The following is a 14,899-nucleotide window of genomic DNA, read 5'->3' as shown; positions in this document are numbered from 1 at the left end:
ACTTTTCCAACATTTTTTATGGTTTATTTCATGAATATATTTATATTTATGTAGTATGTAGACTTATTTCAGGCCATTAAGGTTTTCTCTGAGAACTATCGTAGCTGTTTTTTTCCCCCCTTTTTTCATCTTTGTTTTTTATTTTTTTGTTTTATCATAGGTTTTGATATATCATGTTCTGCAATTTGGGATTTGGTTTCTTTATTGACCTAAGTGTAAGAATTTTTAAATCTCCAGGTACCTAGAGTATTTTTATCATATAGTTACTTGCTAATGTCATTGCTTTGCAAATCATAGAAGTCTGTAATACTTGTAATTTTTGTACTAGCCCACTGTTTGGTTAGTTATTTTAAATATTCCTGGAACATTTGAAAATAAAGGTTACTCTTTGTTTTTATGATATGGAAATTGAAACATATTAACTTCTGTAAACTTTATCAATTACGGTTTTCTGAGTTCTTTTGAAGAATAAGTTTATTCCATTTGCATTTTTATAACCTGCTGTTTGTTCTGGCATCTTATAGCTTGCTTTTCGGTTTTGAATTTCTTTTTCGTTTGTAATCTTCCACTATTTATTTTTGCTTTGCTTTATTTTTGTTCCTTTAGATATTTTGGAAAGTTTATTATCTGTTTTGAGTTCTTCTAATAGTTATCTTTTTACCAGTAACTTTATTTAATTTTTTGCGTGTGTGAGTGAAAATAATGAGTATAATTTTTCATTGCACTACATTTCAGTATGATTATGTTATAAACTATAATTTTAGACCAGTGTTTCGCTTATGTAGAAAATCTGATGTGTTCCAGGTTGCTTCGATAAACAAAATAAGGTTGACATTCTACACCTTGTAACTTAACAGACGTACATTCCGTTCTAGAATTTGGTGCATAGGGCATTTTTAACCATACTCTGTAAATCGTGGCAGAGTGTAGTAGGGAGTGTGCATGGACCCAGGCAGAGATTGTTGGCAGAACACAGAATGAGTGGTCGTGTCACGGTAAACCATTATGGACAGAAAGTGCACCTGTGATGGGGGCAGTGAAGAGTCTTCTCATCTTCTCCAGCAGAGTTGGGAATTTCCAATTCTCTGTGGTAATATGTTTTCCATGAGGGTTTAAAATATTAGGCTTGAAAAGATTAGTGAAGTTAGAGAGAAAATAGATATGGATGGAAACACTGGTAGGGATATATATCCTGTCTGTGGAGAGAAGGGCCACTCTAGGGATGCAGGTGGGGCTGGCTATAACATTTAATATGTTTAATCTTTTCTTTTGTTTTTGTCAAATCTATTGCTATTTCTGAGCAGTGACACAGTTGGTCTACTGCTACTTCCCCTGCCTTCTTTCCTTATCCCCCACTGTCTAAGTTTGGTCAGTTGTGTGATTGTATATTGGTGTTTCTTGATTTTTCTGCCTTAAAAGATGTTTTGGCTACTGAAGTATGAAGAAATCAGTAACGTGGACTCTTTTCAATTGATTTCTCTCTTCTCTCTTCTACTTCCAAATTTCCTTTAGTAATTTTATTATTTCTATATTATGATAGTTTAAAATCTTTATATTCTGTTCTGAAACCAAAATAAATCCCATAATTCTTTTGGACTCTGTCCTAAATGAACTTGTGCTCATTGCCTGATGTTTTAACTACATTATCTACATTTTTTTCTTATCTTTTTTTCCAGGTTCATAACTTATTTTACAAATTGAAGTATCATGTGATGAGTTGACATTAGAGCTTAATGGATGAAGAGCAGTTTAGAATCCATTTGTGTTCCTTTCAAAGCTAGAGTTGTTTTAGTCCTTAACTTGAAGTACAGGACATCAAAGCAATGCCTGTATATGTGGCCAGTACACAGTTCATTCTGCCTGTTAGATTCTAAGAGTTGACGTATTTTTTTTAAATACCAGTGAACTGTAATTGGGCATCAGTTTCTGGACCTGCCGTGATTTCAATCTTGCCAAAGCCCTAAATTCCCTCAGCCTATGTACATAGCCACCCCTCCTCCATTTCTTTCTTAATTCAATGTAGTTTGTTCTCCAGTAATTTTTTCAAGAACGGATCATGGGGACTATATCATTAAAAATTTGGAAATATTTGTAGGCTCATATTTTGAATGAGAGTTTAAAATATATAAAATACTGTGTCATCCTTTAAGAGTTTATTGATGTAAACCCTGTTCTACTGCAGCCAGATTTATTTCCCACTCCCTGCTACCTGATAGTGATTTATTTATTTTTTGTCCATGGGGTTAGCTGTTCCTGAAATCCAGTCATTTTATTAGGTTATGACGTGGTGTTGACTGATATATATATATATTAAATTTTCTAGGGATACTGTCTCTTTTCAACAAGTAGTCAAAATCTTTGAATATTTTTCCTCTTAGTTTCTTTGGTCTTCTTCAAGGATACTTTTTTATCTGCCATTTGCTCCGAATTCCTTTTAAAAACTTGTTTTTTGTATTTTTCATTTGATTTGAATTTTAAAGGCCAACTTATTCTGTCTTTTGCCATCTGTTCTCCCTTTTTCTGTTTCCATTGTGGCATTCATTTCAGTGATTTGTTTTTTATCTATTCCACTTATTTCCTTAGCTATGCTAGCCCATTTTAAATTTTCTTATGTCATCTTTAAACCAAGTTAATCTCTGCCTTGAGTTTTTTAACTTTATTTTGTACATGTATTAATTAAAAATAAAAATTAAAAACAAAACACAGTTGAATACAAAAACATAGATTGCTCAGCTAACTGTACTGGATAAATATAAATTTTGTTTTAATCGTACACTGTGTTACACAATGTATTTGGTTTGTAGTAATGCGGTCATACAGTGTTTGTCCTTTGGTCTCTGGCTTGCTTTACTAACACGCCCTCCAGTTTCATCCATGTTGTCGTATGTTTCACGAATTCCTTTCTTCTTTCTGCTGCGTAACATTCCATCGTGTGTATACTCCACAATTTGTTTATCCATTCATAAGTTGATGGACACCTGGGTTGTTTCTAGCTTTTGGCTATTGTGAATAACACTGTGAGCATCGGTTTGCAGATGTCTGTTCGTGTCACTGCTCTCAGTTCTTCTGGATATATACCTGGCAATAGTATTGCCAGGTCCCATGGCAAGTCTGTATTCAACTTCCTTAGGAACTGCCATACAGTCCTCAGTCCTCCACAGTGGCTGTACCATTCTATATTCCCACTAACAGTAAATAAGCATTCCTGTCTCTCAATATCCTCTTCAACATTTACAGTTTTCCGGCCTTTTAAATAGAGCACAGTCTAGTACCTGTGAAATGATACCTCATTGTAGTTTTAATTTGCATTTTTTTCCCTTTATTTAAATCCTGAGTTAATTTTTGTATAAGGTATGAGATAGGGTTCTTCTTTCTTTTGGATATGGCTGTCCAGTTCTCCTAGTACCATCTGTTGCATAGACAATTTTGGCTCAGCTCGGTGAGCTTAACAGCCTTGTTCACTTGACTGTAGATGTGAAGGTCGATTTCTGAGTTTTTGATTTAGTTCCATTGGTCAGTCTGCCTGTCCTCATGCCAGTACTATGCTGGTTTTTACATTGTAGCTAAGGTAAAGTCACGAAGTGAGAGTCTTCCAGCTTTTTTGTTCTTCCGATTTAGGACATTTTTGGTTACTAGGGTCCTTTACCCTTCCAAATTAGTTTGATTGTTGGCTTTTCGCTTTCTGCAAAAAAAATGCTGTTGGGATTTTTATTGGGATTGTATTGAATCTATAAACTAGTTTGGGTAGAATTGACATTTTAACAATATTTAGTATTATAAGCCATAAATAAAAGGAATGTCCTTCCATTTATTTAAGTCTTCTTCAGTTTCTTTTAGCAGTGTTTGTGGTTTACTTAATATAGACCCTTTATATCCTTGGTTAAGTTTATTCCTAAGTGTTCGTTTTAGTCACTCTTATAAATGAAAATTTTTTTCTGATTTCCTCCTCAGATTGCACATCAGTAGTATATAGAAACGCTGTTGATTTTTGTGTATTCATCTTGAATCTCGCCATTTTGCTGTACTCATCTATTAATAATCCTAGGAGCTTTTTTTTGGATTTTTCAGGATTTTCTAGATACAGGATCATGCCATCAGCGAATAGTGAAAAGTTTTACTTTTCCTAGTTGGGTGCCTTTTATTTCTTTGTCTAGCCTAATTGCTCTAGCTGGAACTTCTAGCATAATTATTGAATAATAATGGTGACGGTGCGCATCCTTATCTTGTTCCTGATCTCAGCAGGAAACCTTTCAATTTTTCACTGTTGAGTACAATGCTAGCTTTAGGTTGTTCATATATTTATTTACCATATAGAGAAAGTTTCCTTCTATTATCTTTTAGACTGTTGTTTATCACGAAAGGATGCTGTATTTTGTCAGATGCCTTTTCTGTATCAATAGAGGATCATGTGATTTTTCTTCTTCAATTTATCAATGTGGTTTATTACACCAATTAATTTTCTTGTGTTGAACCACACTTACATACCTGGGATAAAACCCATTTGATCATGGTATATAATTCTTTTAATATGCTTTTGGATTCTGTTTGCAAGTATTTTGTTGAGGATTTTTACATCTATATTCATTAGAGATATTGGTCTGTAATTTTCTTTTTTTTTTTGGTAATATCTACCTGGTTTTAGTATTAGGGTGACAATCGCTTTGTAGAATGAATTTGGTAGCATTCTTTCCTGTTCAATTTTTTGGTTGAGCTTGAGCAAGATTGGTAGTAAGTCATCTTTAAATGATTAGTAGAATTCACCTGTGAGGCTATCTGGTCCTGGACTTTCCATCTTTGGGAGATTTTTCATGATTGTCGCAATCTCTCCACTTGTGATTGGTTTGTTGAGGTATTCTTTTTCTTCTAGGGCCAGAATAGGTGGTTTATGTGTTTCTAGAAATTGGTCCATCTTGCCTACATTTTCTAGGATTTTTTGTTCATAGTATCCTGTTATGATATGTCTTATTTTACTGTGTCAATGGTAATGTCCTGACCCCTCTCATTTCTGATTTGTTTATTTGTTTCTTTTCTCTTTTTCTCTTTGTCAGTCTAGCTAAGGGTTTGTCGATTGTATTGATCTTCTCAAAGAACCAACTTTTGGTTTTGTTAATTCTTTCTATATTTTGTTCTTGATTTTATTTATTTATGCTCTCATCTTTACTATTTATTTCCTTTGGCTTGGTTTGGGATTAGTTTGCTGTTCTTTTTCCAGTTCCTCTAGGTGTGCAGTTAGGTCTTCAGTTTTAGCTCTTTCATCATTTTAAACGTAAGCATGGAGGGCTCTGAATTTCCCTCTCAGCACTGCCTTTGTAGTGTCCCATAGCTTTTAATATGTTGTGTTCTCATTTTGATTTGTCTCAAGATATCTGCTAAATTTTCTTGCAGTTTCATCTTTGGCCCTCTGATTGATTGAATGTTATTTAATTTCCATATACTTATGAATTTTCCTTTTTTCATCAGTTATAGATTTCTTGCTTCATTCTATTATGATCAAAAAAGTGTTCTGTGTAACTTCATTCTTTTTAAAATTTCTTGAGACTTGTCTTGTGACACAACATACTGTCTATCTTGGAGAGAGATCCATAAGCAGTTGGAAAAAATGTATGTCCTGCTGTTTTGGGGTGCTCTATAGATGTCTGTTAGGTTTGGTTCTTTTATTTTATTTTTCAAGCTCTGTTTCTTTATTTATTCTCTGTCCAAATGTGCTATCCAATACTGAGAGTAGTGTATTAAAGTCTTCAACTATTATTGTAGAGACATGTGTTTCTCCCTTCAGTTTTGCCAATGTGTGCCTCATGTATTTTGGCACATTGAGGTTAAATACATAAATATTTAGTATAGTGATTTCTTCTTGTTGAATTGTCCCTTTTATTAATAGAGAAAGATTTTCATTCCTTATAACAATTTTGCATTTAAAATCTATTTTGTCCAATATTAGTATTGCTATTCCACCTCTTTTTTGGTTACTGTTTGCATGAAATATCTTTTTCCAGCTTTTCACTTTTAACCTGGTTGTGTCCTTACGTCAAGGTGAGTCTTTTTATTTTTTATTTATTTTTTTAAGTATTTTTCTCATGGTTTTAATTTTTTTTTTTTAAGATTTATTTATTTATTTAATTCCTCCCCCCTCCTCCGGTTGTCTGTTCTCTGTGTCTATTTGCTGCGTCTTGTTTCTTTGTCCGCTTCTGTTGTTGTCAGTGGCATGGGAAGTGTGGGCGGCGCCATTCCTGGGCAGGCTGCACTTTCTTTCTCGCTGGGCAGCTCTCCTTACGGGGCGCACTCCTTACGCGTGGGGCTCCCCTATTCGGGGGACACCCCTGCGTGGCAGGGCACTCCTTACGCCCATCAGCACTGTGCATGGGCCAGCTCCACCCGGGTCAAGGAGGCCCAGGATTTGAACCGCGGACCTCCCATGTGGTAGACGGACGCCCTAACCTCTGGGCCAAGTCTGCCGCCTGGCACGTAATCTTAATAGTTTCCTTTGTATGTAATGCTTTGCTTTTCTCTTGCTGCTTTCAGAATCTTTTTTAAGATTTTTTTTTTTTTTAATTTATTTCTCTCCCCTTTCCTACCCCTCACCATTGTCTGCTCTCTTGTGTCCATTTGCTGTGTGTTCCTCTGTGTCTGCTTGCATTCTTGGCAGCACCAGGATCTGTGTCTCTTTTTGTTGCATCATCTTGCTGCATCAGCTCTCCGTGTGTGTGTGGTTCCACTCCTGGGCAGGCTGCGCTTTTTTTGTGTGGGGCTGCTCTCCTTGTGGGATGCACTTGTTGCCCATGGGACACCGCAAAGCAGGGGCATTCCTGCGTGGCATGGCACTCCTTGTACTTGGCAGTACTGCTTGTGGGCCAGCTTACCACATGGACAAGGAGGCCCTGAGTTTTGAACCCTGGACCTCCTATATGGTAGGCAGATGCTCTCTCAGTTGAGCCTTATCAACTTCCCCAGAATCTCTTTATGTTTGATATTTTTCATTATGGATAGTAGGTGTTTCAGGGTAGGTCTGTTTGGATTTATTCTATTTGGGATATGTTGTACTTCTTTGATCCTGTATTTACAACTTTCACAAGGGTAGGAAAGTTTTCGGTCATTATTTCCTCAAACATTCTTTCTGCCGCTTTTCCTTTTTCTTCTCCTTCCCAGACACTGCTAATGCATATGTTTTTGCATTTCATATTGTCGTTCAGTTCTGTGAGACCCTGTTCCATTTTTTCCATTCTCTTTCTCTTCTGTCTTCCAGTTCAGATGTTCTGTCTTCAAAGTCACTAAATCTGTCTTCAAGCAATTCAAATCTCTGCTTATTATCATCTTGCTGTGTCAGCTCTCCGTGTGTGTGGCACCATTCCTGGGCAGGCTGCACTTTCTTTCATGCTGGGCAGTTCTCCTTACGGGGTGCACTCCTTGCGCGTGGGGCTTCCCTATGTGCGGGACACCCCTGCGTGTGGGACAGCTCCACATGGGTCAGGGAGGCCCGGGGTTTGAACTGCGGACTTCCCATGTGGTAGATGGATGCCCTACCCACTGGGCCAAGTCCGCTTCCCCCTCTAATGTACTTTTTTTTTTTTTTAATTCATTTTTTAAAAATATTACATTAAAAAAATATGAGGTCCCCATTCACCCCCACTTAATGTACTTTTAATTTCATCCATCATTTCTTTCATTCCCGTAAGTCTGTTAAATTTTTTTGCAGGCTTTCAAATTGCTCTTTTCTTTTCACCCAGTGTCATCTTAGTATCCTTTATCTCCATAGGCATATTTTCTTTCAGTTCTTTAAGTTGATTTAGAAGAGTTGTGTAATTATCATTGATTTATTGTCTTAAACCCTGTATCTTTTCAGGATATTTGATTTGTTCCTTTGTCCAGGCCATCTCTTTTTGTTTCCTAGTATGGCTTGTAATTTTTTGCTGATTTCTGGGCATCTGAGTATATTGGTGAATTTACACTGATGGTCAATTTCTCTCCTTTGCCAGTCATTTTTTTCACAGCTCTTTAATATTTGGTTCGACTTATCCCAAGGTTTTGAAATTACCCAGCTTCATTTTTCAAAATCCTGCTGGGGGCTTACTATGGGAAGCATATTTTCTCCCAGGGCTGAGTAAAGAGATTCCTAAAAACCTAAAAACAGGTTTTGTTCATGCAGTTCCCAGACTGGCCAGTAGATGGTCTTGTTGACACACCTTTCCACAGAGGTGTCTCTCAGATTTGATCTGGCTGGAGCTAAGATTCAAAGCAGGCCCTGCTGGCCAAATACACTGTTATAAAACAAACGAACCCTGACTCCCTGTCCCTTTTCCCTTGTAACAGCTGACAGGGAGGAAGACGTCCACTTTCCTTTCAGTCAACTGCAGTGAGCCAGGGATTTTACCCCTCTTGATATCTTGAGGTTAGGGGAGGGATCCCTTGTTGGCTGGGACATTCAGTAACTCACAGTTTGTTGTTTTGGATTTTCTGTCTCTGTCCCTCAGCTTCCTGGGAGTTGTGAAGCACTGTCCTGGTCTGCCGACCCCCAAATCAGGTCCCTTGGGTAGCTTTTGCCCCTTTCTCCATTGTTTTTGTGAGAGTTGAGCCTTGTCTGCCTAATCTGATGCCATCTTCCCACAGTCAATATACTTTTGATTTGCAATTCTCCCAATGGGTAATGTTTCACATTCCCTTATGTGCTTACTGGCTAAGTTGCTTTTTAATGACATTGTGCAGAAGTGTCTTATTGACAACCCTAGCCTCTAGAGATTACCATTTCTTTTTTGTTTATTTAGGAAGTTCCGGGGTTTGAACCTGGTACCTCGTACATGCAAAGCAGGTGCTCAACCACTGAGCTACACACAGTACAAGAGATTGCTATTTCTTATTCCTTGTTTATTGTGATGTCTAGATAACTAGATAACTGTTGCTTCATTTACAACAGGGCTGTGAGAGCTTGAAAATAAAATAATCATTTTATAGCTCTTCTCTTCCTATTCAACCCTATAAAATGTGTCCAGTTATTATTAATCTTCTCAAAGCATATATCAAGTCAGCCTTAGATAACTGGCATTTGAGATGGCACTATTGGTCATTGCCAAATCATTGGTACACTGAGTGTTCTATATACCAGAAGTGATGTGTTCTTGGAACCCTTCAATTTCTGTTTTAGTTTGCCAAAGAGCTGCTGATACAAAATACCAGGAATGGGTTGCCTTTTATAAAGGGCATTTATTTGAGGGTACAAGCTTATGGTTCTGAGGCCCTAAAATGTCCAAATCACAGCAGCATCAGAAGTGCTTTCTTCAACTCCAGAATTCATCATCTCCTGGCATTCAGCTGAAAACTATTAGGCATATGGCTCATCTTTTCCTATGTCTTAGCTCTTTGAGCCTCTTGAGGGCATCTCTCCTTGAAGCGCAACTGTGGACTGAACTATGGTGCTTTCTCTCACGTGGTAGGGTTAAATATGGTGGCTTCCTTTTCCTACATCTGAGAATACCTGCTTAGAAATACCACACTGTTTATATTCTGTGTGGTATTTTTAGGTTCTTCAGTGCAGGAACAATAAGCTAGAACATACTGCAAACACTTTCTCTGTTTAGAACATTACATGTACGTCAGAATGTGTGCACAGAAACCATTGCCTTCTTTCATTGTCTTTTTTCTCTCCTGTAGGAAATGTATGAGGTTGCCAAGAAACTTTGCTCTTTTTGTGAAGGTCTGGTCCATGATGAACACCTTCAACACCAAGGCTGGGCTGCTATCATGGCCAATTTGGAGGACTGTTCAAATTCATACCAAAAGCTACTTTTCAAGTTTGAAAGTATTTATTCAAATTATCTGCATTCGATAGAAGACATCAAGCTAAAACTTACGCAGTATGTTTGCCATTAAAATGGTTAATAAAACATCTTTGAAATTTATTGTTAGTTTTAGTCATTGTAATTTTATTTCTCAGACTATATATTTAGTATAATTGAAGCTCATTTTTAGACACTTCTAAGATAGTGCTTTATAGATTCTAAAATTTTAATTGCCGTAGAAGTCTCCCACATTTGTTTCTAGTGTTGACTCCTTTACCTAAAAGACTCAAAATACTTTTGAAATAATTTTCAAAACTGAGAATCGTTGCCTGTTTCTTGCCCTCTCTGTTTGCCAATAGTGAAAAGTCAAATGTAAAAATAACACAACAGATAGAAATTCAAAGGCTATCAAATGTTAGACAATCAAGTAAAATTTTGTTTCCTTCAACATTGCCATCCCAGTTCATACTTGATGAGATGGAGAAAAACCTTTGTGTTATAGTTCTCATTTAAATGGCTTTTCTAGTTCTTTGCCTCCAAGAACATATAACACCCATTGTTTTTTTTTCCTAAAAGGATATTTATATCCCTTCTCCAGTTCTTCTTTTAGTTGAAAAGCAAGAGGTATATTTTTGACTACTTCGTTTTGCTTTAACCCTTTCTTATGCATACTTGTTAATTAAAATAATCCATCTGGCTCAATAATGATTTATCATGACTGCTGCTGAACAAGATTTTGAGTTTTTCTGCTACTAAAATTATGAGTTGGCATATTGGTATCTGCTGTCATTCATTCCAATAAGGTGTGAAGAATTTCAAAATAGGAATTTGATTATCTAGAAATGGCTTAAATGGAAATTAAATAACTAAACTAATAATTTCATTCTTAGAGATTATTATGTCGAATTGTTAGAGCTGTAATATAAAAATTAGAATCATAATTTCTATTGCAGTAGAATTATCATTTACATTTATAAATGTTGCTTGTTATACTATCTTTCATATAATTGATTATATTAAGCCCAATCTGGCCTTGCCAAAAAAAAAACAAAATAAAAAAACGATACTTAACAAATGAGCTGCAATGAGTGTAGAAATATAGCAATAATTCATAGTGGTTATAGCCCTTTATGTTTGTATTTGTGCTTTCAGTTTCTTGTGTTTTTTTTTTTTAATAATTTATGTTTTGTGGTTTTGCTTTTTTTCTTTCTTTACCTTGACCTTGAATTGTTGAAGCGACTGTTTTTCTTTGTCTTTTCTCCCTTCTTTTCTCTCTTCATCAGAATTTGGGATGGAAAGGGTCTGACTAAGCAAAGTAGTCATGCAATTAAGACTAGGAAGATGTTTTTAAAGTTTATATAATCTTTTCAGTAACTGTTTTTCTGATGAGTTTTTAGATATGCTTGCATGATTTTATATTAGTTTCTAAAAGAAGTCACATGGTTGAGATTCCTTATTTTCCCCTTGTCCTTGATAACATCTGTCTTTGTTTTGCATTTGTGATGAAAGTAAGAGTTATCCTAGTATTAATTAGAATTGCTAATTTCATCCTGTGCTTTTTCTATATCAAAAATACGCGATTGACTTAAGGAGAAAATATAAGAGACAGGTTTGGTCTCATATTGTAAACTTTTAGTTCAAATTTTGTAAATTTAAATTAAAATTTTTTCTTTTTTGTTAATCTTTTGTGTTTTTGTATTTGTAAATTTGAGTTTTTTTAAATAACTTTGATAAAGCCAAATGTCCTCGTGTTTAGTTTAAACTGTCTGGCTTTACTTTGTATTTTATTGTGTTAATGATGATATCCTCCTGTCTATCTGCTAAACCAGGCTCTTTGTAGAGAACACTTCATAGACTAGCTTATATATAATAATTAGTATAATGTAATAGATAGGTGGTAAGATTTGAGTATGAAATCATGTCATTTATTTCAAATAATCCCTAACAACTAAAGTCTCATTGTTTTACTGACAGATCTTTTGTATTTTAAGTTTAGGAACTGCAGTTTCAGTAATGGCCAAGATTCCACTTTTGGAGTGCCTAACCAGACATAGTTACAGGGAATGTTTGGAAAGACTGGATTCTTCACCTGAACATGAAGGTTCAGAAAAGGCTGAAATGAAAAGATCCACTGAACTGGTGCTTTCTCCCGATATGCCTAGAACAACTAACAAATCATTGTTAACCTCATTTCAAAAGTCAGAGGAAAATGTAGCCCCAGATACCACCGATGCTGAAAGTGGCCAAGAAATTAGGGAATCTTGTCAAAGTGCTGTCCAACGTGATGAAACTTTAGTAGATGCTAAAGAGGGTGATCTGCCTTTTTTCAATGTTTCTTTGTTAGACTGGATAAATGTTCAAGATAGACCTAATGATGTGGAATCTTTGGTCAGGAAGTGCTTTGATTCTATGAGCAGGGTAAGTAATGGAATTTTATATTTTTCATACCACATGTTAATGACGTGAATTTATATTTCTTTGTATACTAAATATTTTATGTAATGGGAGAATGGATTTCATAGTAGAAATAATGAGTGTTAGAATTAGTGTTATTTTATTCACCCATTCAATTTTAGACAAATTGAAATTATTTAACATCTACCTTTATTTACAATTGGTCGTAAATTTATGAAGATTATTTGAGGTAATATAGATAAAATTTCTAGAGCAATGTCCAACCTTAAAGTATGTAGTCAAACATTGATGGTTCTGGTGGTGGTAGAACTTTGAAAATATTTTTTTCTGATCCTGTAATATTACTTAGAAATGTTAATATTTGCTATCCTGTAACATCTTCACATGGCCATACTCTCATCTGCTAAGTGAAACTTGAATATTGGTTTTCTTTCTTGTTTATTTAGTACTGTGATAATGTAAACAGATAAAATGGTAATATTTGACCATTTCTGGCCTGCCATTGTTGTTAACTTAGTAATGGATCAAAAAGTTTGGAATTGCAGATTCGATAGACCTTTCAAACTTTTGGGATAATGTTAAATATATAACTTTCTTTTTAAACCTTTTAATTGTTTTTTAAGTCGAGGAATAATTTACATACCATAAAATATACAGATCTTAAATGGTTAGTTCAAGGAGCAACCACCACCCAAGAGAAGATATTGAACATTTCTGTCTCCCAGGAAAACCCTTTGTGCCTCATTCCAGTGACCATCTCCCTAGAGGGAACGTCTTTCTGATTTTCATTTATTTTATTTTATTTTTTTAACATCAATTTTATTAATGCATATAAATAAAGCATACAGTTCACCAAAGTGTACAATCAGTGGTATTTGGTATAATCATCTAGTTGTGCATTCATCACTTCGATCATTAATAAAAAACAGATAACTAAGAACATCCTTCACCTTCAGGCTCTCTCTCTTTTCCCTGCTGTACATAGCTGCTATTTCTGGCTATTCTTGCACAGTCATATATTTATTTATTTTATTATTTTTTTAGGAGGTACCAGGGATTGAATCCAGGACCTCGTACATGGGAAGTAGGAGCTCAGCCACTGAACTACATCTGCTCCCCTTTCTAATTGTGTGTGTGTGTGTGTGCACGCGTGTGCGCGCGTGAGGTACCGGGGCCCAGGATTGAATCCTGAACCTTATGTGTGGGAAACCTGCACTCAACCACTGAACCACATCATCTTCCCCAAGTTGATTTTTTTGTTTGTTGTTTGTTTTGGTTTTTTTAGGGAGGTCCTGGGGATCAAACCTGGGATATCTTATGTGGGAAGCAGGCACTTAACCACTTGAACCACATCTGCTTCCTCTTTTTTTTTTTTAGATTTATTTTATTTATTTTTTCCCACTCCCTTGTTTTTCACTTGCTGTGTCTATTCATCATCCATATTTCTTTAGGAGGCACTGGGAGCTGAACCCAGGACTTCTAATGTGGGAGGGAGGTGCCTAGTTACTTGAGCCTAATCACTCTGCTCCTTGCTTTTGTTGTATCTCTCATTCTGTTTTTCCTCCTCACATCTCTTGTTGCATCAGCTTGCCACTCCTGCCTATTCCATCACCTTGCTGTCTTCTATAGGAGGCACCAGGAACCTCTGCTCCCTGCTTTGTTGTGTCTCTCACTATGTTTTTTATTCTTGTGTCTCTTGTTGCGTCAGCTTGCCGTGCCTGCCCATCACACCGCTCGCTGTCTTCTTTAGGAGGCACCAGAATCCGAACCAGCAACCTCCTGTGTGGTAGGCGGGAGCACAGTTGCCTGAGCCACATCTGCTTCCCTCTTTCTGATTTTTAAGAGGAAATTTTAAATACTGCATCTGCCTGAAATCTTTAAAATTCAAAATTTAGACATTTATGCTTTTGTATTTTATAATTATAATGAGCATTGTTTGGATTAAACTCTGCACTTGCAAAACTTTTAAGCTTGAGGAGTACATACTACTTCATTTCTGATTCATAAACGTGATACATAATATTCCTTTGAAGCCAGGAAGGAAATTGATGGGTCACATGTTTCCATTATGCAGAAATATTAAATAATGTTTTGAAGGCTGTTTTATCTAAAGATAATGGTAAGAGGGTTAAACTTATTTTATAGGTACTCAATTAAAAAAAGAGACTTGATCTTTGATAGACTATATAGAGAAAGGCAGCTTGTAGTCTGGGGTGCCTAAAAAAAATACTTAATAGGGCATAGTAAAACAGAAACCTGTTTAGAATAAGTTCTGAGTTTCTTCTTAATTCTTTTAGTATCCATTTCCTGGATGACATCCTTTTGTGTAGGCATTTCATTTTGGCCATTATTATTTGTCTTCAAATAAAGCATCAGGGCTTGTTTGCCAGGGTAGGGTAGTATTCAAAGATGACTGCTGTAAGTGGATGAAAACAAGTGTTCCCGCTTAACCATCGACATTTTGGTAGTCTAAAAATTCTAGGATAATTGAGGTGCCTGTCTTTATCATTAAAACTATGTATAAGTCAGAACATAGTTATAAACGATGAGGAGAACACTTATTTTAAAGGAATTAAAATTGACTTTTTTTATGTGCTTTTTTAATTGTCTTTTTTATAAAGATAAATAGATCACATAAAAAGTTACATTAAAAAACATAAGAGGTTCCCATATACCCCACTCCCCACCCCACACCTCCTACATCAACATCCCCTTTC

General features: G+C 35.8%; 1 protein-coding gene across 7 annotated transcripts in view; it reads left to right on the top strand.

The window, feature by feature from the left end:
• The window catches only part of RB1CC1 (RB1 inducible coiled-coil 1), an 84,947-nt gene that overhangs the window by 30,062 nt on the left and 39,986 nt on the right, over positions 1-14,899 (top strand). For all 7 annotated transcript variants that reach the window (XM_058275529.2, XM_012520163.4, XM_058275531.2 and 4 more), the window contains exons 5-6: positions 9,640-9,842; positions 11,759-12,185. In XM_058275529.2, coding sequence (XP_058131512.1) covers positions 9,640-9,842; positions 11,759-12,185 — 630 coding nt within the window. The remainder of the gene's footprint in view (positions 1-9,639; positions 9,843-11,758; positions 12,186-14,899) is intronic.

Source organism: Dasypus novemcinctus, chromosome 14 (assembly GCF_030445035.2).
Source record: "Dasypus novemcinctus isolate mDasNov1 chromosome 14, mDasNov1.1.hap2, whole genome shotgun sequence".
Taxonomy (NCBI): domain Eukaryota; kingdom Metazoa; phylum Chordata; class Mammalia; order Cingulata; family Dasypodidae; genus Dasypus; species Dasypus novemcinctus.
Note: the sequence above shows the minus strand (reverse complement) of the source record. Positions and strands in the feature narration are given on the sequence as shown.